This window comes from Parasteatoda tepidariorum, chromosome X1, assembly GCF_043381705.1.
Source record: "Parasteatoda tepidariorum isolate YZ-2023 chromosome X1, CAS_Ptep_4.0, whole genome shotgun sequence".
Classification (NCBI taxonomy): Eukaryota; Metazoa; Arthropoda; class Arachnida; order Araneae; family Theridiidae; genus Parasteatoda; species Parasteatoda tepidariorum.
In genome coordinates, this window is record NC_092214.1 from 35,183,085 (window position 1) to 35,211,045 (window position 27,961).

The following is a 27,961-nucleotide window of genomic DNA, read 5'->3' on the forward strand; positions in this document are numbered from 1 at the left end:
TGAAATTTTTGCTTTAGAATTACGAGAAAAAAATATTTACTTTAATTTTCTTTTCATAAAATCAAGATTCAAAATTTGCTCTAATTCAAAAACAGTTTTCATTTTTTCGGCAGCGTCAAAACATGCAATAATTATTTGTAAATATTAAATAATTATTATGAGGCCTAATCAATAAGAAATTGCAATATCAATATTTGTAAAATCATTTTTATGACAATTGTGGAATTTTGATAATAAGTCATATGCTTCTTAATAAATAAGATAATAGATATTAATAATTTCAAATTATTTCAAAATGTTACTTTTCATAAAAATTCAAATATAGTAATTATTTGCGTTTTTCTATAATATCGCTTAAGGATTTGTTGATAATAACTGTAACAGTAATTATTATAACAAATGTAATAGTAAATGTAATAGTATTATAGTAATCATTTATTATAAAAATGTAATAATTATTTATCTATCATGAATAATTAGTTGGAATTCTAATCAGCAGTGAGCACAATATCAAATTTTGCAAATCCACTTAGTATTTTTTAGGGAATTGTTTATAATAAATCATAAGTGTCTTAATGAGTAAATAATTCTCTATTTTACTTCTTGTTTAAACTTTTTTTGCAAGAAAAATCATTTGTTGTTTTCTTAATGAATGATCAGGATATAGTAATATAGTAATTATTTATCATGAAAATGTAGTCATTATTTATCTGTATTGCATAATTAGTAATTATTTATCTATATTGCATAATTAGTAATTATTCTATCATGCGTAGTTAGTAATCAGTAGTGAACATAAAATCAAATTTTGAAAATCCATTTTGTATCACTTAAGAATTTTTGATAATAAATCATACGTGTCCTAATAAGTAAATAATGCTTGATTGTACTTTTTGTTAAAACTTTTTTGCAAGAAAAATCAAATAGTATTATCTTAACGAGTGATCAGAAATATAGTAAAAAAATAATTATTTATTATAAAAATATAATAATTATTTATCTGCACTGCATAATTAGTTGGAATTCTAATCAGTAGCGAGCACAAAATCAAATTTTGGAAATCCATTTAGTATCGCTTAAGGATTTATTTATAATAAATCATAAGTGTCTTAATAAGTAAGTAATTCTCAATTATACTTTTTGTACAAACTTTTTTGCAAGAAAAATCAAATATTATTCTCTTAAGGAGTGATCAGTAATACAGTAAGAGAGTAATTATTTATTATAAAAATATAATAATTATTTATCTGTATTGCATAATTAATTGAAATTCTAATCAGTAGCGAGCACAAAATCAAATTTTGGAAATCCATTTAGTATCGCTTAAGGATTTGTTTATAATAAATCATAAGTGTCTTAATAAGTAAATAATTCTCAATTATACTTTTTGTACAAACTTTTTTGCAAGGAAAATCAAATGTTGTTATCTTAACGAGTGATCAGGAATTTCCAGACTCTTCAAGCACACGCAAGCAAAAGAAAGAAAGCAATTCTCTTTCTTTTACAACTAGAAAGATTGCGTTGCGCAAAAGAAAATGAAATTTCTTTCCTCTTAGAGCTATAAGTGTTTGGAAGGAAGTGCTTTAAGTAAGCACTTAAAATTCTCTGTTTACATTAGAATGTCAGCAGAGGCGACAAATTATTATTTTTTAAGCTAGCTTGAGGATAACTCGAAGTGATTACTTCATTTAAATGTGAAGATTTGAAGGACTAAATTTCCAAAATGTGCAGTTTTTACTTTTTGAAAGTTATTTTGGTGGCCGTTGAGAGCTTCTTCATTGGAAGCAATGCTCAGAACATCATATTTAGAAATGAAGATGATATTGATTTCATGGAGAGCAATTCCATACAATCTCCAAGAGTAAGACTTTTTTTAATTACCAATTCAGTACTTTTCAAAACCACGTTTTAAATTTTTCTCATTTTATTGGAATTAAAATTAATTAAAAGGCTTTAATTTTCTGCTCTTATAGATTTAAGTTCAAATTAAGAGGTGTTTGTTTATATTTCTTTAAACTCCATTATTAGTAGGATAGGGGAAGCAAAATTATCTTCTTATTTTATAAATGCTATTTGAAACTTAAATGACAGTGACTTTTTGTGAGGTAAAATCTGTTAATTAATAAATAGAATGTTATTATAACTCTGCTAATAATCAAGACCACCAAAGTGTCACTCACTAGTTGCTTTCATTTATGATTCACTGATATATTCTAGTACAAAAAATAATGATACATAAAAGAATTTTTATCTATTTAAAAACTGCTATGAAATTATAGATTATTAAAGGCTGCTATTTTTGTGCGCAACGTGTCATTATTCTATAGGTTTGGCTAAGAGTATTTAAAAATTGAATCATTTTATTAGGGCTAATTGAATCTCTTCATTAAGGCTTTTATTAGACTTTTTATTCTCTAAAATTTCTAATAAGCAGGTTATCGACCTAGAATCTGTATAGATTAATGATATAATGATATCTAAAACAAAAAATAATAATTGAAAGAATTTCTATCTATTTCAAAACTGCTATGAAATTATAAATTATTAAACGCTTCTATTTTTGTGAGTAATGTGTCATTAATCTCTATTCTTGGCAAAGTGTAGTTAAAAACTTATTCTTTTTATTAGGGCTGATTGAATCTCCTTATTAAGACTTTTATTAGGCTCTTTATTGTCTAAAGCTTCTATCAAGCTGGTTATCAGCGCATGATCTTCATAGATTAATCATAAAATGATTTCTAGCACACACAAAAAAAAATTATAATAAATAAAGAAATTTCTATCTATTTCAAAACTGCAATGAAAATATGCGTTATTAAATTATGCTAATTTTTGCGCGTAATGTGTCATTAATCTCAACGTTTCGTCAGAGTGTCTTTAAAAATTGAATCTTTTTATTAGTGTTGCATTTATGAGACATATGTATGTTGGAAATAGCTTTGTAATATTTCACAAATTCTAAGCTCTCATGCTCAAAATAATTTTTTCATCATGAAACTATAATCTATGTATATTAAACAATAATACCAGGCAAATTTTCTGCAACTTTAATAAGGTGCTAAATGGGATTTAAAAGGGAAGTACAATATTGTGCAATCAAGTTCAAGAAAAATTAATTTGCCTGATAATAGGGTTCAGTTTAGCACTGTATTTAAAATGTTGCAAATTATACTATATTGTGGTTCAATGTGGTCTAAAATTTCTAACAAGCAAGTTATCGACAAAAAATCTTTATAGATTAATGATATATTTTTTTAATAAATTAAATGCGTAAAATATCCATTTACTAGATTGTATGTATATGAATAAAAAATACATATATTGTTAGGAAATCGAAAAAGATTAATTAAATAATCTTTATATGAAAGGAATAAAAAATAAGTGTTAAATTGAACATTGTTTGCATTTAAGTTGAACCAAATTATATGATTAAATTTTAGAAGGATTAATTTGCAAGATAATGTGGTTAATGTTCACCACAACGTATGGCAGCGTATAAGTTTTTCAGCAAATTTGAACAATATTACGGTTTTACCAAACACTAAAATTTTCAAGAGTGTAACTTACAATAATGTGAAATTACAATAAGTGTCTTAATAAGCTTTATTAAACAATTTTATATTTTAAAAGGACAATAAAAAAAATAATTTTTGAAAAAAAAAAGCATTTTTTGCGTCTTATGAATTTTAAAAAATTAAAAAATTTTATGTATAAAATTATTTTATGTATTTTGAACATTTATCAGCAAAATACTTATTAAGTTATTTGATAAAAATATACCAATGTTGAGCTTTAAAGGAGATAGTTTTATTTATCGTCATTTCATTGATCGTGTTCTTTTAAAGTATCTTTAAAATTTTTCTATGGAGCTTGTTTTGTAGTACATTTCTTTGGCGAAAAGACTTCTTCATTTGATTCTCTAGAACTATAACATTACTTTTTTTAACTAAACTAACAAAAAACTAAACTCAGTGGCGCGGCAGCCCATAGAGGGCCAAGGCCTACTGTGCCCATCTCAGTTTTCTTGACCTTGGGCTCTGGGGTGCAGGAGCAGATGTTCCGGTTAGGTGGTCAGCCGAACGCGAAACCCCCAGTGTTTAGCTCCCAAGCATGCTTGGTACTCATTTATCGACCCACTGAAAGGATGAAAGGCTGAGTCAACCTTGCCCGGCCCGAGGATCGAACCCAGGATCTGTGGCACGGGAGCGCTACCACTCAGCCACCGGGCGAATTTTTTTAACTATCAAATTAATTTTTTGCATATTAATTGAAATTATGTGTATATGTTTGTTAGTATCATCTGGATGTTTATAATTTTGCCATCAAAAATTTATTATCAATTTTTAGGTTTTTGCTTTAATCCCTCTACTCCACACCCATCATATTATAAAATTCATATTTTTAAGATTTTATCTTCCATAAAGGGATAAGAGACCTTCAAAATTACCAAAGTTTCAAAAAATTTCTAAATAGTAACGAAAATTTATGATTGTTATTTGGTATTGATTTATTTATGGTTAAATTAGTTTTTAAAGATCTGGTCAAAAATATGTTCTTTAATATCTGGTCAAAAGGATCCAGACAACCACCTAAAGTATTGGAAGCATCATGGAGTGGATGTGTTTTTCGTGGTTTGGCCTTGGTTCTCGTATGGTTGGAGATGCAAAATCTGGGATGTAGGTAAACATTCTGAACAGTGCTGCTCTTCCGACTCTATGGCAATACTTTGGAAAAACTCATTTCCGAGGAGGCAATCAAACTATGACTTTCTCAGCTATGGTTGACGAAATGGGGAATCAAAAACTGGCCTTCTCAAATCTCCAACCTAAATCTCACAGAACACTTTCAGGAAAGCAGAATACGAGCCAGCTAAATCTACTATCCTCACTGCAAACACTAACTTTTTCTTCAATGGATGCCTTGGACTCAATTCTTGAGGCCATCTATCAGAAACTGGTGGGAAGTCTCCCTAGACGCAATTGGTAGAAAGTTTCCCCACATGGTTTGACCTTGGTTCTTCATGTGGTTGGAAACATGAAATATGAAATGTATGTAAACATTCTGAACAATGCTGCTATCCCGACTCTAGGCAAATATTTTGGGGAAAACCTATTTCGAGGAAGGCAATCAAATCATGATTTAAGCAGACATGGTTTGATGAAATGTGGGTTCAAGAACAGGACCGGCGTTCTCAAAACCCCGATCTCTATCTCATAGAACACTTTTAGAAAAGCAGAATAAGTAGCAAGTCAAATCGACCATCCTCACCGCAAGCACTTACTTCAGCTGTGATGGATATCTTAGAAGTCAATTCATGTGGCCACCTACCAAACACCGGTGTAAAATCTCCCCAGGAGGCCACTGATGTAAAAAGGAAACCAATATCATAGCAATACAAAACCTCAGGACTCTCCAAGTCCATACAACTGGGTGTCCAGAATCAGTTTTGTCAGATAATATATTATATGATCCCTGTAAAATATTTTTAACAATTCTTTTATTTAGTACTTCGTATCAAAATTTTTATTCATTTTCCTAAGAGTTTGATACAAGTTTCGTGTAATGATTTAAAAGGAGTGTTTATTAAAATAATCATTACCAACGTTTTGTTGTGTTTTCAATGCATCGAAAAGCAAGATTTGCATAACAAAAAAATGCATCATATAAATTTGTTTTTTTTTTCATTTTGTTTTTCTTAAACTGCTAAAGTTTAAAAAAAATGTTCCTTGCATCAGTTTATATACCTGTTATGCGACTACAGATAAAACTTGTTCTTCAGTTTATATTCCAGACGGGAAGGATAATTTTTGTATTTTTTCATTGTCCATATTTTTACCCAATCTTGCACGATTTATCAATAGACATTCCTTTAAATTGTTATAAATTTCCAAATTAAACGAAACAATTTGTTAAATTACTAAGGAATTTCATATCCCATTTCGATATAAAAAAAGCTCTGAATTCACTTAAAGGTCCCGTGTGTTCTTAATAAAATATAAGAGCAAAATAATACATTCTTGGAAAGCTATGCAATGCTGGGTGCTGAGTGAACTTGGAAAAAAAGTCATGCTTTAAAAATCCAGTAAAAAAATATTCTTATTAAGTATTAAGTATTTTTTTTTATTTCTAAATTTATAAAATTATTTCTCATTATAAACTTATTAAGCACACGTTAACCGGTGACGAGTTAACTTGCCTTTTCATGTCCAAACGTTGTTGACGAGTAAACTTGCCATTGTACTTACATTATCTATTTCAATTTATGAAATCCAGAATGACATAGAATCTTGCAAAAGCTTGACGCATCCTTCAGAATGTTTTACTTTACTTCCACATTCAATTAAAAATAATAGCCGGAGACGTGACAAAGTTTCTGAGTAAAATTACCAGTCAACAAAGTGTTAACATTTAGCTATTTGAAGAATGTAAATACTTTGACTATTTGAAGTCCGATATTTTGGTGTGTTTATCATTTGGTATTAAGTCATTGTATGAATGAAAAACTGATATATTTTTAAAAGTTTTTAATCTTGTTATAGATTCCTGAAAGTCTTCTAATTCAATTGAAGGATATTCATAACGTATCAGATTTTATAAACAGATTCGTAACAACGAATTTATCATCTCCTTTTAGTACAAGTATGTATTAAATAACTAAAAATATTTATTTTATGAAATTTTGAATTGAATTTGTCTAACTTGATACTGCAGAGAAAGAAAGTATGGTCAAACTATCGGAATATGGTAAAATTTACCATATTTCTGGCTCTATGGGAACACTAAAAATTCGATAACTTTTACCGGAGTGGTTTAGTCATGATTATAATGAAATTAATAATAAAAGAGCGTTTGGTGAATGTGGTATATGTGTTAAAATTTGATGAATATCGTAAAATTTGGTGAATATGGTAAAATTTAGTAATTTTATCATGATACGTTAAAACATCGCATAAAAACCATTTATTCGGTTAAATTTACTTTTCACTTTTTTTTTTTACTAAATGTGTGGTAATAAGAACTAGAAATTTAAAAACCAAAATGTATGGTAAACCGCTGCAATGTAAATGGAAATATTACCGACTGAATCATTTAAATACCATATATTTCGGTTTTATTACCAGAAATATGGGCGAAAGGTTTCATTACCATATCGCATGGTAATTTTACATAAACTTTTTTCTCCATGCGAGTTAAGACACTAATTATATTGCAAAATTCTTCATAATATTTTATTATATATAAATATAAATAATTTTATTATATATAAATATATTATAAATATAAACTAATAGGATATTTTTTTCCCAAAATATTCCTTATAATATTTTTGTGATGGGTGCAGTCTTTGATTATCACATTTTGGGCCGGGGTTCTATTCCCCTTGCTAAAGGCTCAATGTCTACTCGAGCTGCTCTTTTTCCGAACATATATTAGTTGTTTCAAATTCACTCGAATTTATATTTATAATTACAACCGTCGTTGAACGGCTGACCCAATTTTTGAGCTTACGACTACTACTGTTCAACTTCGTAGCCTTGTAATTTTGAACCCAATCCAGAAGACAAGGAAACTCCTGAATCCTGTAGTGGGAGAAATTTGCCTTCGTGGAAGACTTTTTGATGGAACTAACGTTACATGGAGAGGAAAAGCACGAAAACCTCCCATGGTTAGCCTGACGGGGGACTCTAACCCACGAACCTACTACCATTGAGGATATTTTACGTCGGCAGGGTGATCCGTGCGAGCCGGATGCGGAATTCGTATCGGGAAGCCATCGCTGGGATTCGAACCCTGTTCACCACATTGGAAGGCGAATGCTCTATCCCCTGAGCCACCATGGCTCTCCATATTTTGAGAGCGGTTTCTCCTAACATAGAGAATAAATGAGGCATGAGCCGTGGTGGCTTAAAGGGTACAGCACTCGCCTCTTAATGAGATGTCTCAGGTTCGATTCCTAGAGATATCTGATCTATAAACATTCTGCTCCCGGCTCGCATCAACCACAATGCTGACATAAAATATCTTCAGTAGTAGACATCATATGTTAGAATCCCCTTGCCATCGGGCTGACCCCTGGAGGTTTTCGCGGTTACCCTCTCCATGTAACGCAAATGCGAGTTAGTTCTATCAAAAAGTCATTTACGAAGGCTAGTTTGTGCCAATGTTTGATCCAGGATTTTCCTTGTCTTTTAGATCGGGTTCAAAATTACAAGGCTACGAAATTGAATAATGATAGTCGTTAGAACACAAAAATGGGTCGGCAGTTCAATGCCGGTTATAAAATAAAATTAAAAAAATAATAAATGGGGCATGATTTTGAGGGTTAAAATTCTTGAAAAATAATATTGTATTCCTTTTGAGTGTAAGGTTTATTTAATTTTAAAATTTGTTTTTTCTGACATTTTATTTCAAAAAATCCACATCGAAACAAATATTTAAAAGTGTATAATCAGCAGACAATCTTTCGAGAGGGCAACTTGGTGAAACTAACTTCTTGGCCAATTTATATTTTGTCTTGTCAAACTCTTGTTGAATTGAGCAGTATAATATTGCCAAAGCTGATAAAGCCCAAAACTTTGTTTTTTCTTTATGTTTTCATATACAGGTTGTCCCAGGATTATTGGGACAAACTTTAATGGGGGGTAGGGGACATCACAAGGACTCAGATTTGCATAGCAACCCATGGTCGCAAACGCCTTCCTTCGCTGCTAAATTGTGTTGTTCAAAAGATGGATTGGGCGTGGTGGGTCAGTTCTCTGACCATCATGTTCTACTGATTTAAGCGACGTAGATTTCTTTCTTTGAAATGCTCTTGAAAGTACTGTGTACGCCATTACTGTGGATTCCAAAATAGATCTGATAGCAAGAATCATATGTGATGCTGCAGATGTCCAGCAAAATCCAAGTGTATTTGAGTGAGTCCGCCTATCCATAGTCCGATGGTATAACGCATGCATTGCTAGCAAAGAAGGAAACATCTTTTGTAACATTTTCACTTTCATCTACCACAACATATGTAATATCTTTGACCAATAAATACTTCAAACGATTTCAGTCTTGTATCTCTTTGCTTCTTGTACTTGGCATACTACTTTCCCATGACGGTTCCGACCATGGGTTTCCATGCAATTCTTAATCCTCGTAATGTTCCCTACCTCTAAGTTTGTCCCAATAATCCTGAGACACCCTGTATAAATATATTATTTACAATCATTAATTATAAACTAAGAAATTTTTACCATTCCAGGTTCAACTTCCTCTATTGGTGGCAGTAAGTATCAAAACTCTGTTTAATATTTTTAAACAATTTATTAAAAAAAGTATTTTAGATAATTGATTTATAAAAGTTATAAATCAGATTTCTAATTTTTATAATCATTTCAGGAAATGCTCTAGCTGGTGGTAAGCAAAATATGTAAAATTTTTTGCATTTAATAAAAATTAAGATTATATTTTTGATAAATATGCAATCATTTTATTTTTATTACCTTAACGTTAGCACCACGGCCAACTCCATCATTTGCACAACCTGCTGCTTGTCAGCCTGAAGATCAAATTGTTGAACTTGAAAAGCCCGAAAGAAGTGATGTTATGTATTGGCCCTCTTGTGTAAGAGTACGTCGCTGTGGAGGCTGCTGTACTAGCAAAATGCTTAGTTGTAATCCAGTTGCAACATCAACTATTTCTATAGCGGTAATTTAGCTACACAATAACTGTAGTAGAGTAAATTCTTAAAATTTTGCGTACACGGAACCCAAATTAAACATCATAAAAACAATTAAATTTCTTCAGTAATAACGTGGTCTCTTAAAATTTTTCGAGAAAAAATTATTGAGAGCAAGATGTAAAGATGGGTAAATTAAAAAAAATGTACTTGATACAATTAATTTTCGATACATTCATTATTAAAAAAAACTTTGTTTTAGAACTTTTATAAATAAGTATACTTTTTATCTGTTCTAAAATGTTAAGAAAGCGAAAGCATAAAATTTTGTCTGAATATACTTACGGTAAGGTAAGGAAAGTTTAGAATAAGATTTTAAAGTTTTAAAGTGAATAATTACATTTATTTCACCGTTTTTGTCACTTTTGCGTGTCAGAATTCTGCTGTGAATTACTGTACTGAAACCAATTTATGCAAAACTACGTTTTCCTCCTGCGTGTACAGTTTACGGGTTATCTAAAACTATGAAAAATAAATGTTTAATTCTTTTAAGTAGGCATTTATAATTTTAACTATTTCACAAAAGCACAGGAACAATGTCGAAAGAAAAAGTGGAAAACTGTAGACAGTCAAAACTATTTTAGCATATACTTTTCGAATGTAACATCATTCAAGTTTTTTAAAATATTTATTTGAAAAATCGCAGTTACATAGTATATTTGCTTTAAAAAATTATGCCTTTCCAGCTCTCTGACTTATTTTTAAAGCCTAACTTAAACATTGCCTTATTGTCGAGAACTTTGCAATTAAAGCTTAAAGTATGATTTTTTAATTGCGATTAAATCATATGTATGCTAAAAATAAGCATCTTAATTCTTTTAAAAACTGAAACAGAGTATTTATATCTGCATAAAGCGTCATAGAATAATTGTATCACAGTTATAAAGTAGAGTATCTTTGTTTTTAAAAAACTTATGATTTCCAGCTCTACAGCTCTTTTAATCCTAATCTAAACAATACCTAAAGGTCTAAGCATTTCAAATCCGATTTTTTATTCTAAATAAATCATGCACTGAGAAAAAAGTGTGGTTAAAACCATCACAATATGGCAAAATTTACAGTGTTTCTGACTCTATGGGAACAACAGAAAGCTCGGTAATTTTTACCGATGCGTTTTAGTAATGATTTGGAAGAAATTAGCAACTAATTATGGTTTGATATGGGATAAAATTTGGCAAATGAGGTAAAATTTAGGAATTTTATCTGCATACCTTAGATGATTGGAATAAAAAGTATTTATTTGGTTAAAAGTACTTTTCAGATTTGTATTTGTTACTAAATGTGTGGTTATAAGAAATTTTGAAAAAAATAATTTCCGGTAAACCGATATGAAACGGAAAAATTACTTAATGAATAGTTTAAATACCGCATATTTAGATTTCATTTGAGAAAATTATTGTTTTTTTAACCAGAAATGTCACTGCCATACAGTACTGCAATTCATATGCAAATTTTTTCTCCGTGTATCTACAACAAAATGTGAGTAACATAGCTTTCCTAAAATTTAAAACAGAACATTTTATTTGCCTAAGTATCATTTTGTTTCAGTGTATTCATCTTTGTTTGTCTTTCATTTTTTCTTTCTTTATTTTTTTTCTTTTGTGATTCCCTGATGCAAATAACATTTTTTTTAAATCAGCAAATATTTTTGAACGTGAAAGTCAAAATTCAAAATTTCAAAAGAAATTAAAAATTTTGAAGCACTTCGAATTTTCAAGATCATATCATGTTACTTCTTCAATCGACACAGAATTCCAAGTTTAAAAACATGTTATAGTTATCTGTAAGTATAGATTCTTAATTTATTCCTCTACGTCCTGGGCTGCGAATTCACAGAAAAATAAGAAAAATTGGCAGCAAAGCAATTTCAGTTTTAACTTGTTTTTCAAGAAGAATTAATTATCCGTCACTGTTAGGACTTATTAACAGCTTTAACATATATACACTGTAAAAAATTTTACTATATCCTAACACTAAAAATAGTGGCATCTAATTTATGCCAAAAGTGATGCAGTGAAACACCTCGAATGTTCCTTAACACTACATTCGATGAAAATTAGTTGGCATTCTTTTTGGTGCTCGGTTACACTGAAATTTGTAATAACAATAGATATGATACACATAAGAGTCAGTAAATTTATTTTTACTATACAATTTAAAGTAGAAGCAGTTAGTTAAAGATGCCCATCAGACTAATTTTTAAAATAAAATTATTCTGTAAATCAAATCTACGCATAACATAGAAATAAAATTAAACCGAATTCAAATTAGGCTTAACAGTAAAGGTTTTATTAAGGCTTAGATAGAATTAGGCTTAACTGTAATTATATATTATAAAATTATTCAGTTCACATATATTTAAAAACTAAGATACAATTATTCTTATTACACAATTGAAAACAAGTGTGTATTTTAACAAGTGTGTGCTACTTCTGCAGGCTTCTTTTGCTTCAGTAAATGTAAAACAGAGTAGAGGACAAAAACAAACTTACACCAACGAGTACTCAATTATAAACAATCTAGTAACGATAGCCAAAGTACAGCAATATTTGTTTACTTTGTCAATGCCTATTGTGTGAATTCTCGTGAGCTTGGTGTTAGCTTTTTCTATTACAAGCGGATAGATCTAGGAACACCCTTTAAATTGCATAGGAACGCTTTATTTTGTGCTAACTTAACATAAAATATTCCTTCACACAATTCTTAGAATTGTTTAACATCAATTTCGATTAAGTATTATACCACAAATTTTACAGCGTGCAAAACCATTGCGTATGTTTTAATTCTACTGAGAAAAATAATAAACATTAAACTGTGTTACTAGCAATTTTTTTTTCTTTTCTGGAGAATTCTGAGTCCTGTACGCCTTTAAAAAAAGATGCAGACAGCTTTCTAGTATTTTTATGCATACAAAAGCAGTTTTTTTTCTGATTTCAGAAACTTTTACTTAACATCTTAAGCACTTGAGTTAAGAATTTACTTTTACTTCACTTTATTTTTCAAACTTCTAATTATTGTAACAGATTTTTAGCAATTTAAGCATTTTCAACATATTTTAATAATTCTATTTCATAAGCTTTGTCAACACTCGTTCAGCTTCTTCATGTATGCTACAAACCAGAGTTGGCCAAAAATGTAATCGATTACATTTTTTGATTACAGTAATCAATTACTTGTAATCATGATTACAATTTTCAAATATTTTGATTACAGCTGTAATCATGATTACAATATTGATTACAGTAATCAATTACTTGTAATCATGATTCCAAGTAATTGCGATTACAAGTAATCACAACAAAAACGATTACAAGTAATTATGATTACAAGTAATCAAAATATATGATTACATGTAATTTGATTACATGTAATTTGATTACATGTAATTATGATTACATGTAATCTAATTACACGATTACAAGACTATTGTATTCTTATAAATGATTATATTTTACAGTAGATAGTAGAATGTATTTTATAATGATACATTTTGCACGTATTAACATGTACTGCATTTTGTACGTATTTGTATACGTACAAATGAATGTAACTGAAATGTATGTACATATGATTTTATCTAGTGCATATGTTCAGACATTTTAGTATCACACACATGTACATACACTTATATTGTAGGTATAAAATATATGTACGTATGTATATAGATAATAATTACGTATGTATGTGCAAACAATGTAGGCATGTACATTTATACACAATGAATATATGCATTTTATGCAAATATTTGTGTATGTAAAATGTATATCTATGTTCATGTACGCATGTATATACAAGTACTTGTGTTTGTACGAACATACATACATTGTCTGTACAATGTATGTCCCATGCATGTATGTGCAATTTATTTATGAACAGTACAATATATGTATGCATGTACAATATAGGTATATCTGTAGGATGTACAATATATGTATGTATACATGTACATGATATGCATGTCCAGTGTATTTATGTACATGTACATAATATGTTCATGCTCAATGTAAGTATCCAAATATGCATAATACATTTGTGAACTATTGTACGTACATTGGGCGTATTTATATTTCACATATATTCATACATGCATTCGACATGCATAACGTACGTACATACACACATTTGAGATGCATATATTGTACAGATGTATATACATATAGCGTACAGATGTATATACATATAGCGTACAGATGTATATTCATATAATGTACATATGATGAAATGAACATATAATGTTCATATAATGTACATATGTGTGTACATATACAGTACGTATGTGCATAAATATATTGGGCATAATTCTTTCGTACAAATTTTACATGTGTACATGCATGCTATCCCTATCTATGCATATGGTGCAATGTATATATGTACAATGAATGTATCCACACATGTACAATACACGTATGTTCCATGTATGCATATCCATATGTACTATATATGCACGTACAATACATGAATGTATGTACATACATTGTACATGCGTACATACATTACACGTATACATATGTACATTACATTTATGTCTAAATATGTGTACAATGCAATAAATAAAATGCATGTAAGTTAACTTTTAATGACTCAAGCAAGTTAAATGACAAAATCAAACGATATTTAAATTTAGTTTTCAGCTTTAATTGTTCTATATCATTTTGAAATTCTCTGAATAAAAAATTATTTTCAGGTATTTTCATGAAATGTTTGACAATACAGATTTATTTTTTTTATAACATAATGCATGATTCATAGAAATTTTTTAAATGGTAAGAAAAACGGTAAATTTTATGTGTGGAATTAATATTTAGAAATTCCAAATAAAATTATCGTTTGCTTTCTAAAAAATATGAGGTCGAGTTTCATATACCTTAGAATAATTTTAAAACAAATTTTAATAACTTTACTCATATAAATTTTTTTAATGTATGCACAATGTATGTGTATATTGTAATTACATATATTTAAATGTACGCACGTATTTGTACATTACTTGTAATTATGTACATGTATACGTTGTATGCACATGCATACATTGTGCATATAACTATTTTTTTGTACATCCATGCATTACATGCGCATAAGTATTAACAAAGTATGTAGTTATACAAGTACATACGTAAGTTGTACATAAGTACATACTTTGCGTGCACATATATCGATGTACATATAAATATGCATGTATACATGTACGCATTTTATTTACGCAACTATGTGCATATATTGTACCTTTAAATAACATTTTTACATATTGTACGCAAATACGTACAATTTTATATACAAACGTACATTGTATATACGTGCTATTATCGTAAATTTATACAATATATGCACTTAAGTACATAAAAGCATGCAAACGCATAAACATTATTTTCATATACGTTCATACATACATTGTCTATGTATACAAAGATACAAAACATTGCCTTTTTGTACAAACTAACATACATGCGTACATGTATCATAAATGCATAATTATATGTACTAAGCATATGCGCATTGCATTAAGTATATTACAATATAATTATGAATATTGTACGTACAAACAACGTTTGTGCATACATTGTATGTATAGGAATCGCAAATTGTACGTTCATGCGTGCGTACATTCTATGTACATAAAAATATGTAAACACATGAATACTTACATAAAAAATTTGACTATAGTATACAATCGTAATAACTTGTAATCGTATAGTTTGATTACAAGTAATCACAATTACATGTAATCAAATTACATGTAATCATGATTACATGTAATCATATATTTTGATTACTTGTAATCATAATTACTTGTAATCGTTTTTGTTGTGATTACTTGTAATCGCAATTACTTGTAATCATGATTACAAGTAATTGATTACTGTAATCAAAATTGTAATCATGATTACAGCTGTAATCAAAATTTTTTGAAAGTTGTAATCACGATTACAAGTAATTGATTACTTGTAATCGTGATTACAAGTAATTGATTACATAGCTGTAATTATCTGTAATCAATTACAGTTGTAATCGATTACTGTAATCAACGGCCAACTCTGCTACAAACCCTCAATTGTGATACAGCGTATCAAAACTACAAGCCGATATTTTACAAATCCAGCTTGTATATTTAGTTCCATATACAAGCTATTCTGTTTCATAATTTTAATCTATATTCCTTAAAGTTTTCAAGTATGACATAGACCTTCAAATGTAATACAATGTATCAAAAACTACAAGCTGAATTTTTACAAATCCAGCTTGTATATTTTGTTCTATATTCAAGCTAGTAGTCTGCTTCATAACTTTAGTCAATATTCTTCCAGGTTCTTCAAGTGCGATACAATCCCCTATCACCACACGCATTTGAGGACCAAGGTTCACATACATTTACTTTAGAACAACATGATCGATGTGCATGCGGTTGCAGGGAGCAGCCCAGTGATTGCACACCAGAACTTCATGAATACAGAGTAAATGAATGTAAATGCGTTTGTCGAAACCAGGAAGAGTCTTCAACCTGCACTGGCCCCAAAAAGATCTGGGACAACCAGGAGTGCATGTGCAAATGCAGACGTGTACAACTTTGTTCAACTGGACGCCTTTACAATATTCAGAAGTGCAAGTAAGGAATTATGTAATTTTTTGCTATTATGAAAACACGCGTGCTGTTATTACTTATCCCCCTTGGTTTAGACAAACTAAACCAACTCCAGGAAACCATGATGATTTATTAAATCCAAAACTACATCCCCTTCATTCAACAGCTGAGCCGCAGAGGCACCAATAAAATCTAAGATATAGGAGGGAGAAGCGATGGCAGAACAGCGGTCTTCTCGTTTCCGTTAAAAGTTAGACTCCTCATGGGACCAGTCCTAAGTCTAGATAGTCTGAACAAGTCTTGGACAGAAGCACTCCAGTAACAGTCCAAGGGACTCGGCGGCATACCAGGCATGTTTGGGCTGGGTGCTCCAAGTGGAGTTTATATTAGCCAAAAACATGGAGTGGACCTCAGAAGTTCTCATTTCGGCGGAAGGGGCAGTGGGGAGTTTGCTACAAACGTGTTTATAACCCTATAAAATAAATCTCCCATAAAAATTCCTACGAAATGATTACGTCATAATCTCATATAATGAATCAAATACAATTTTGAGCAGTAAATACAATTTACTTTTAACTTTCTTGTCAAAAGCCGTGATGGCAGAGTGGTTAAAATACTAAGCTGTTATTCTAAAGGATCAGAGCTCTATACTCTGTGATGGTTCGAAGTCCACTCAGCTTCAGATCGATGGGTACCTGCTTACATGCAAAAAAAGGTGGCTGGTGCAAGATGCTAACCGTATTGCCGCCATCATGCCATCGCAAAATTGCGGAGCCGTAACCCTTCTGGCCCTTTTGGTCAACAACTAGCTGTTACGGGAGTGGTTTACTCATTTATTCTTGTCAAAAACGAAATAAGTAATATTCTAGAATCAAAAATTCCGAATTCTATTAACATAAATTTTAAGTTCAGAATATTCAAAATTTTTATAACTCATTAGTGGAATAAAAATTTTAGGTTGAATTTCTAACTAAGTTATAAAAGACTCCAATAATAAATTATCTTCGAATAGCGTTGGTTGAATGTATTAAGGACATTAAGAACTTTATGCTTGTGGCTTTATTTTGACGTTCTCTATCATTGAAATTTCTTATTATCTGATTAGATGACTGATCTGCAATTGTAACTTTTTATTTAAAAAAAATAAGAAGATGCATATAAGCACTTACAAAGAAGAAATCATCTAATTTCTAATCTAATTCATTTTCTGCAAAGTATTTGCAATCAAATTGAATCTATGTAAAAATCATATTTTAATATTATAGGTATTGGGATCTAATTTTTCAATATAATAGATGTTGGTATCATATTTCAATAAAAATAGATGTTGGGATCAAATTTCAATATAATAGCTCTTAATGTCATAAGTAATAAAATTTGCAAGGAAATTTAACTACACTTTAACCTGAACCTATTTTTACATTCTACTTATGCTTGGACATTTTATTGAAATTTTTGGTTTAATACTAGCAAAATAAATAGCAATGTTTTTTTTTTCCTTTATGTATTTCTCATTTTGATATGCTTCATTAAATAGTTAACTTCCTTTTGCATTTGAAACATTGAATATAAAATTGTAAAACTACAAAAGGCAAAAATATGGTACTAAATTTTTTGCTTTACATGATGAATTCGAATTTTGGAAGCATTGTAACTATTCTATAATGCGTAAATACATATACTATTAAAAACTATTTTAAATAAGTAATAATAATGTAAGTTAAGTAGCGTAATTCTTGGGTAAAAAGAAGATTCAAATTTTTCAAAATGTATTATGGTTAAAACTAAACTCGGCACAGAATAAATTTATATTACATATGATTCATTGAAATACTTCTTTTAACTAAAGTTGATAGAAATTGCTTTTAGTTTAATTACCTAAATTACCATAATAGTTAATTATAATTATTAAGTTTTTGAGCACATCAGTTAAATTTGTTTCGAAAGTAAAAACAGTTAAAGATATATTAGTATGGTAAATATTTTATGTTTAGGCAATCAATAAAGAAAAGATATAAATTTAGATTATATTATTTATTAATATGCTCACAATATAAAGTTTTATAGTTTACATCCATAGATCATGATAACATTTTTATGGTATTTATAAGTCCTTAGTGTCCACGACTAAGGGATTACTTCCTTTTCTTTTAAATTTATTAGCTGAAGGAATTTATGTTTCATAATAATAATTTCTATCACGTATCACAAATTACCAGTTTCTTTTCTATAAAATTGGCTCTAAATTTTTTCGTGATCACTGTTATTTTTTTATCATTTTTCAAGGTTCTTTTTGTAGCTGTACAATTCCATTTTGATATACTGATTAAATTACATTAAGAAAGATGTAAACATTCTATGCATGGTAATTCAGAACTAGTGTTCAAAAATCCACTTGCAGATCAGGCATATAATAACAATCAAAAATTACACCGGGATATAATTCCATCTAATCACAAATGCAATGCAGACGCATGCGCACTACATACCCACAAAACCAGAGGCTGGTCATAAATAATTATAATTTATTACTCAAAATGAAATTTTAAAGGTGTTCGAAGTTGTTGCGGTGGCGGGGAGTGTATTACAAATGCTGCAATACAATCCTCGCAACAACGGCACATACATCGGCAAACTTTTGTAAGAATGCCTTGTGCATCGGAAAAAACTCCAGCAACAGCAACAATGATTCGTGCTGCCAAATGAAAGTTCGACCCCGTAGTGATTTCGTACTCCAGGGTTTTCGTGTAAACCCAAAAAAAATCAATACGAGACAGATTAGGTAAACGAGGTGGCCACAGGATAGGTCATGAAAATAATTCTTTTTATATGTTATGAATCTTTCTTTTTTAACATGTTCTTGATCTGCAAGTAGATTTTTGAACAATTGTTTACAAGTAGACTTTGGAATAATAGCTTTTTAACATTATTTTAAAAATAAAGATTTTTAAAATTAGTTTCAAGAAGATAAAGAAACCTTGTGGCTTTCTATTATTTTACTATATTCATTTCACATTATATTGTAAAATCTGTTCCATTGAGGTTGAAAAAACCCTCCTTCACATATCACAAGCCCAACTTAATATGTTGTAAAAGAAGCATGTTTTGTCGATTCATCTACATTATTATCTCGAAATGTTTACAATGAAATAAATCTAAACATTTTCAGAAATTCTAATGAGCATAGATGACTAAAGATTTATCTATTGACCAAGAGAAAACTCACTACCGAAAACTTAAGCATTAAACTCATTTAATTATTCTAATTTTGATTTAAATAGTAAAAACAAGTAAAACGCTGAGACCTATGTCACTGTAAAAACGGCATAAAAAAATCAAAATATGCTACTATGATTTTTAAATAAAAATACGATTTTTCAAAAATCCCTTGTGAAGACATTTTCATAGTAATAAATGAAGCACTTTTCCCCAACATTTTAAACATATCGAAAAAATTTATATTTAAGAATGTTTAGTACTTTTGATATTGTGTTGAACATTATTGCCTCAAAATGTTTAGATTTAGAGTACTATCTTCTGAAATTCTAAATAACTAATGACCAAGTTACCCCCTTTAGAAAACTGGAGTGTAATTAGAAAAGCATATACAGTTATTGTATAATTAAATGGAACAAAATATGCATAGAGTAAAAACCTTTAGACTCTCTGTATTTATAAAAACAGCATCAACAAACGCAAAAATTTAAAAGGATCTTTTATTTATATGGATTTTCAAGAAAAAAAGTGCGTTTTTTTACTTATTTATTTATTTCGAAAAAAATTTATTTTTTTATAGCAGTGAATAAAATATTTTTACTCGACATAAAGCACATAAAAAAAAAGAATATTTAATTAAAGCTTATCAAATTTTATTTGGTTTGTTACAAATATTTTAATACTACAATTTAGATGAAAATCATTGACCCCTGAATTACTAATCTGTTTATACAAAAATTAGTCTCTTATACCCTGGATATATACTTATTAAACATACATAAACACATTAGTTACCTGACAGTTGTTTGGTTATATTATGCAATCTTGCTTTTAGGCTTTAAGGTATTAAAAGGAATTAGGAGCTTTTAGTAACTCTACCTGTTTATCATTTAACATTCTAAATCTGCTTGCTTAACATTACACTAATGTTTGTAAGAATCGCAACACCTTAAATAAATCATCAGAGAGTAATGAAATTCATTCTATATATTACTAATAGTGGTACAAATAAATACACGCAAATGCTTTATAATTCTAGTCATTTGCAGGTCTTACCTCACTTTACATTTCATGCGAGTTTGGTTCAATTTGCGTAATTCTTCCATAATGCTGCAATTTTTACAAACATGAGTGTGTATTTTATCTGAGGGTTTAATGTCCTCTTTTTTATTTATTACAAGTAACAAAGAATTCTTATATATAAAGCTATGCTTTTCAAATTTTTGCACTTTTTAACAAGACTCGAGCCTGATTAAAATAGCTTTTCAAAAATTACTTTTGTTGATAAACGTATTCTATCAAATATGTGGAGAAAATAAAGCAAATATATTGAGTTTTAATGAAATTTGAACGTCTTTCCCACTGCACAGAAAAGTTAACATTACTTTAAGTTAAAAATTACTTTTGTTGATAAATGTATTCTGTCAAATATGTGGGGAAAATAAAACAAATATATTGAGTTTTAATGAAATTTGAACGTCTTTCCCACTGCATAGAAAAGTTAACATTACTTTAAGTTAAAAATTACTTTTGTTGATAAATGTATTCTATCAAATATGTTGGGAAAGTAAAACAAATATATTGAGTTTTAATGAAATTTGTACGTCTTTCCCACTGCACCGAAAAGTTAACATTACTTTAAGTTAAAAATTACTTTTGTTGATAAATGTATTCTATCAAATATGTGGGGAAAATAAAACAAATATATTGAGTTTTAATGAAATTTGAACGTCTTTCTCACTGCACAGAAAAGTTAACTTAATATAAGTCTGAAACAAACATAAAAACATATTAAAAAAGATTCATAAAATTTGATAAACCTCTGCTATAAACATTTATAAATATAATCTTAAACTGGACTCATATGTTTATTAGTTTACCTCTTTGATTACTTTTCAGCTTTAATTTCTTTTATATGACGTTTTATTTTATAACTGTCATTGAACAACTGATCTGTTTTTGAGTTTGCAACTGTCAATGCTCAATTCCATGGACTAGTAATTTTGAACCCAACCCAGAAGACAAGAGAACTTCTGGATCCAGTATTAGAACTAACTAGCCTGCACGAAGAGCGTTTTGGTGAAACTAACTCGCCTTTGCGCAAGATAGTGAGAAAAAACACAAAAATCTCTCATGGTTGACCTTATGACAAGGGGATTTTAACCCATGATCCATCTTCAACTGGTAATGTTTCACACTAGTATTGTGGTTGATGCGAGTCGGAAGCAGATTTCAAATTGACCAGTCATCGCTGAGATTCGCTCCCGGCCGGCATATTGGCGAACGCTCAATCCCCTGAGCCATCCCAGAGTTTCAAATTCATTGTTGCTTCCCATATTGGGTAACAAAGGCCACAAATTGACTTTTACCCCAGCCCCTGGGGCTCGGAATCAGACTAAGGTTTGGGGCCCAGAGGGACACTTGAATTTGGGAGCATTAAAATAGTGACTTATTTTCGATTTCGAAAAAATATTAAGAAAAACTGCTTGATTTACGCAATTTGTTAGAAATTTTAAACATTCCTATACAAGCTAAATATATTATGGTTAATTTTTAGAATTTATTTTTTAATTGATTCCTTAAATGTCCGATTCTAGCAAACTCGGCAACAAATTAAAGCCTTACTTCTTTTAGTCCGTATTATTATCTATAAAATGCCTAACCTAAAACAAGCTTTTTCAGCTTCTGAAAAAATAAAAAATAAAATAAATCTAACTTTTAACAATCAAAAAGAAATTTTATCGTAGCTTAAATTATTAAAACCGCAAAAAATTAAATCGACAAAAGACGAGATTTGTTTGATTTTACCTTTTTCTAACTATCTAAACTTCCTGAAAAATGTTTTAACAAATTTTTCTTTACTCTTTTATTTTACCCAATTACAGTTTAAAGCTACTCCTATATTATCAATAACAAACAAAATCCAAATATTGAATTTTTACAACTGGCTTAAGTTATCTCATATTACAGGACAACTTAAGCAACTATGTTTTTTTATTTATTTATTATTGTTTGACTCAATGTACAAAGTATGCATGTTTTTTAAATTTTTAGGCATGTAATCATAAAGAGTAACTGTAAACTCAAGTTTTACAACAATTAATTCCTCTCAGAAGTAAGTGCTCGGCTAAAAATAATAATACTTATTTCATTTTTATTAATCTGAATAAAATTCTCAATTTTATTAGGTCATATTTGATCCTTTACAGTAATATAGCTGCTCTCAGCTATCAATTCCTATTGAATATCAACCAAACTGTTAAATAAAAAATATAAACCTGAGAAAGGAAGAAAAAAAATCATTTACTAAAAAGAGCCGCGATAGCAATGGGGATAGTGAGTTCGTCTTCCAAGCAGGTAACCCAGGTTTGAGTCCTAGCGATGGTAAGTCAATACAAATCCTGCTTTCAGTTTGCATTGAACACTGTGCTGACGTAAAATATTTTCAGTGGTGGACGGATCATGAGTTAGAGTCCCCTTGCAATCGGACTAAACATGGGAGGTTTTCATAGTTTTTACCTCCATATAACGCAAACGAAAGTTAATTCTACTAGAAATTCCTTCAGCATTGCTCCATTGCTCGATTTTGATGTTCTCTCGTCTTCTTGGTTGGATTCAAAATTACAAGGCTACGGAGTTGAACATTGATAACCATAAATCCAAATGTGGATCGGTTGTTCCAAAGCCGGTTATAAAAAAAATGTCTAAATAAAAATATAAAGAGTAAAATATAATATTTTGAAATCCTATGAACAAATATCGAAACAAAAAATAATTAATTTGGTTATATTTATTTTATTTTAAAACTGTATTTCTTCCAAAGGTTACAGATTTATTACACAAAAAAGTTAAAGTGAACTGCGGTTTATTGAGCTAATAAAACTGTAAAAAATTAACAGACAGAAATAAAACTTATCAAACTTACCACAGACTCGCCGATTATAAGGTAGTGAAAAATATATTTCATAAAATTTCAATAGCACTCTTTGGCTCTCTTAGTTTTAATTAGTATTCTAAGCATTAAACAAATTTAAATATATAAAAAATATATATATTAAGAAAGAAAATTTCAGCTTAGCTTTAGGAATTTTTTCTGCTTATAAGACTTTATTTAATAAACTCGAAAAAATTAGTTATTTAATTTTGGGCATTTTTTTAATCAAGTATCTTCTTTGTTAAGAAAAATAAAAAGACGCTAATAACTTCTTGCTCCTAAAATGTTATAGTCTGCCATCTAGTGATATCAAACGAAACTATAAGACATTGAATCATTAAAAAAAAAATTAGTACTTTTTCAGCAATTTTAACTACAGCTGTCAATTTTCTCGTAAAGGAGGTTAGACAAATTGAAAAAAATATTAGTATGATCTGTATTAAATAAAATATTATTAATTGTTCAATGAATGTTTCAGTTACGTTAATGTTAATCTCATTTTGTTTGCATTTTAATGTAGATTTTTACTTTTTCTACTTTCAATAATAAAATATACACATAATTACGTTTTAGTTATTTAAATTACAAAAATTCGTAAAAAGATTAAATCTTTTTTGTTTAAATAAATGTCAAGATACGTTTTATTTGTATTTATAGTTTATTATTTTATGCTTTTTACTATAACTGAAATATATTATCAGTATATTTTCTTTAAAATTAATAGAAACGAAACCAGATCGTTTCGATTACTTTTTTTTTCACTTTATTGTTCAAAACTTGCAGAACGAAAAACCGTAGTAGAGAAACTTATCCAAATTTAAATTACAAATATCATCAAAACTACATAAAGTTTGTTACTAATTATTGTTTTCATACGCAGTGTAAGCAGAAAACTCTTTGCGCAGCATTAATGTATTTTCAAACTTTTACCTCAAGCGCTATGACTAATGTAAAAGAACTAACTGAATTACTCTTAACTCATACGTTTTGGTTGTAAATTATTTTCTAAAATAAAGTCTATTCTATAACTATTAACCTTAAAAATGCATGTGTTTCTTTTTTAATATATGAACAAATAGATCCCAAACCCGAAAAAAGAAAATTAAATTTGATTTTTTATTTAAATTTCTTAATAATTATTATTCTTATTTTTCTTATTCTTAATATAAATTTTAATTCTTAAGCAAAAGTATGATTTTGTGATAATATTTAGTGTATCTGGTTCTTTAGCATCATATCATTTAATGAATTTTTAAGCTGAATAGGACTTTTCTGGACTAGCGGAGATGATGTTCTGCATTTTCCTAGTACAATGCGCAAAAAAATACCAAAATGACTTTTAATCTAATAATCGGAATTTCACCTACTAGGATTCAATCTTAATAGTTCAAGTTTTTAGTCTTAACAAATGATCATAAATTTTTTTTTCTTTGTTTAACCATAAGTAGCGAAAAAATAGAAATGTTAAAGAGGATTTTGAAAATATGAAAATCTACTTATAATAAAAAGAAAGATTGGAATGTAAACAATATTTAACGAAGATTTTGTGAAAATAGAATTATTCCTTAGAAAAGGTGATTTCATTAGCTCGTTTTCCGTTTTTTTTTGGGGGGGGGGGTCTAGAGGGACGTTAAGAATATGAAGCCTAAACCCCAACACGAAATTTAAGTAAAAAATATAGGTTACTTCCCTAGTAAAATAATTAACTAAAAAATATGGCGTACTTTAAAAACAGTGGCTAAATTACTATAAATTCACACATTCTAGCAATCGACAACTATAAATCTATGGGCACATATCCATAGGCTCATTCTATAAATTCAATTTTTAATTACTACATATTTAATTGTGACTTAGTTAGCAACTTATCGTTTAACTATGTGCAACTGTTGTTTAAATTAAACTTCGTTCCAATTTTAAAAGCATAAAGTTGTGACTACCTAAATAAAAACATTCAGGATATCTTAATAAAAATACCAGCTAAATTTCACATAGTACAAATTCAATCTTTCAATACCTGAAATTTAGCGTTTACTTATAAAGTGTCTACTTTATAAGTCATTCAAAATTCTTTGCAGTTTTAAAAATATAACCATTTACCATAATTAAAACATTATCTTTACATAGCATAAATTAAGTTTTTCGTTATCATGTATTAAGTAGTTATTTAAAAGACATACTACTCATTACTCAACTATATGCATATGTCTTCAAAGTTCTTTGAATTTTAAAAGTATAAAAATAGGACTACAATTACTAAAATATTTCATAAGTTTTGCATAATATATAATTCAATTTTCCATTACCACTTATGGTTGAAATTTGAAAGATATACTATTTGTCCCGCACAACTATCAGTAATTGTCATTTAAAATTCTTTGCACTTTTCAAAATATAAATTCTGCAATAGCTAAATAACATACTCAGAAATACTAAGAAATATTTAATGTCTCTATTAAATATTTTATGGTAAAACGATAAGCATATACCAAGTAAGAATATCCGTTATCATAAGTTTACTATGTCAACATATTTATTTTCATTTTTAACCAATAAAGTGCACTTAAGCATATGAAGTAAAATCAAGTCGACATTCTTCAATATTCTTAGTTTAACAAACGAAAATCATATCGCATAATTTTTGGTGATATAAATAAGAAACTTGTAAGAAGATAAGAAGAGAAGGTTTCTTTTAAATGGGGATACCTAACAGGAGATTGTCACCAATCATAATAAAAATTCTCAGCTAATGCTAAAGCTATCCAAGCAAAAATTTAACTCATGCCTTAAAATCAAATTAAAATATCAGTTTTTGATACAGAGGTTTTCGTATTAATAAATTTAATTTAAATACAGTTTTAAGAATAGTTGAACTGTTTATAATTACCTAATAATCAAATTAAAATATCAATTTTTGATACAGAGATTTTCGTATTAATAAATTTAATTTAAATGCCGTTTTAAGAATAGTTGAACTGTTTATAATTATCTAATAATCCAAGTGATGATTGTAAAGCAACACAACATTTATATTTTCTCCTAAATTATCTTTTAATTTGAGAAGAATTCTTTGGTTTAAAACAATATGGCAATGAAACTTTTCTCTTAACTAATTTTTTAGATTTTGTCTTTGGCGTTCATTTGGCAATAAACAAACTCTTTTTTTTTTAAATTTACACACGATTGAATTTTTACATTGTGTGTGGAACTAAGGCTTATGAGGACAGCTAGAATATTTATCTTATTTATTATAATTTAGGACCAGGTTAGCCCAGTGGTCAGAGAATCGTCCGGAGGGCGGGGTTCAATCCTCGACTCCACTAAAGAAGTCTAATCGAGTACAATACGATTTACGTGAAATCAAAAGTCCTGTAGTCGATTGCTCATCAGTACAATGGGTATAGAGATCTGGAGAACATTTCTTACTATACAGGAATTGTGGAAGTGGCCTCAAGAATAAGTGTTGCTGCTATCTATCCTAGAGGTTCTCAGCTAAATCGTACTTTCACCCTTACGGTGCTCTCTTGTCAGATGATAGCAGCACCTTCCAGACTTATTTCGCAAAGACAAATGACTAGAGTGCTTCGCTTGTCTAAGTGTCACGAAGATCAACGCAACAACACTCCTTTTTTTCTTTGAATTTCGGCATATTTGCGAAACTAAATGTATTACACTTTGATGCGCAATTGCATGACAACACACTTAATAGTTAACTAAAAAATTAATAAAACAAGGTTTTTATGGTAAAAAAATTATCTGGAAAATATATCCCAGTTATATATTAAGGAGAGCTGTTTGAAATTTTGACTTATTTTATCTTTTTTCACATCAGTTAGGACATGGGAGTACCAGTCAAGGCTTTGATCATATCACCTGAAAAATATCACCCTTAGGCCATACTTAGGTTCTTGGCCATAACGTGAATCAGTTTTTGACTGATTTAAAACTGTTTTACTGGATTGAAGTAGAACTTCAAACTAGTTCGTCATGTAGACTAATAATTTCAAATATTATATTTCTGAAGAAAAAAAAATATTTACTTTACATGAAACAAATAAATAGTAATAAACTAAATGTTTGAAAAGAAAAATATTTGTTTCTAAGTATAGTTTAAACTTAAGCTTTAATTTACGTGTCGCTTACTATTATTTTCATATTTTACAATACATTTAATAAAAATATAATATGAACTAATTATACATTACATTCAACAGTAAAAAATATTACTTTTAGTTGGTTATTTTAATAATTAACGAATTCATAGAAGATATGCAATTACAGCAATCTTTTATTTCAGAAAAATGAACTTTTTAAAATTTCTATTAGAATAAAAAAACTTTTTTTAAAAAAATATTGCATTTTTTTTTCAGGTGTGAAGTACTGCGAAGCACTTTAAATGCTCCAAGTTTGGATCGTAATAACATTACAAGCAACGCAACTGTTCATTGAAGTCATGATAAAAGAATGATCAAAAAATATCAAAAATAAAATATTTAGATTTTATAGTCAA

The 27,961-nt window shown here is 29.0% G+C and overlaps 1 protein-coding gene across 1 annotated transcript; it reads left to right on the top strand.

Annotated features, from left to right (window-relative positions):
- The first annotated feature begins 1,521 nt into the window (after positions 1 to 1,521).
- Positions 1,522 to 27,961, top strand: LOC107445908 (platelet-derived growth factor subunit A). Its single transcript, XM_016060398.3, has 7 exons — positions 1,522 to 1,861; positions 6,540 to 6,639; positions 9,248 to 9,271; positions 9,385 to 9,402; positions 9,500 to 9,693; positions 16,027 to 16,325; positions 27,822 to 27,961. The coding sequence occupies exons 1-7, from the start codon at positions 1,724 to 1,726 to the stop codon at positions 27,898 to 27,900; spliced, it is 852 nt and encodes a 283-aa protein (XP_015915884.1). The 5' UTR covers positions 1,522 to 1,723; the 3' UTR covers positions 27,901 to 27,961.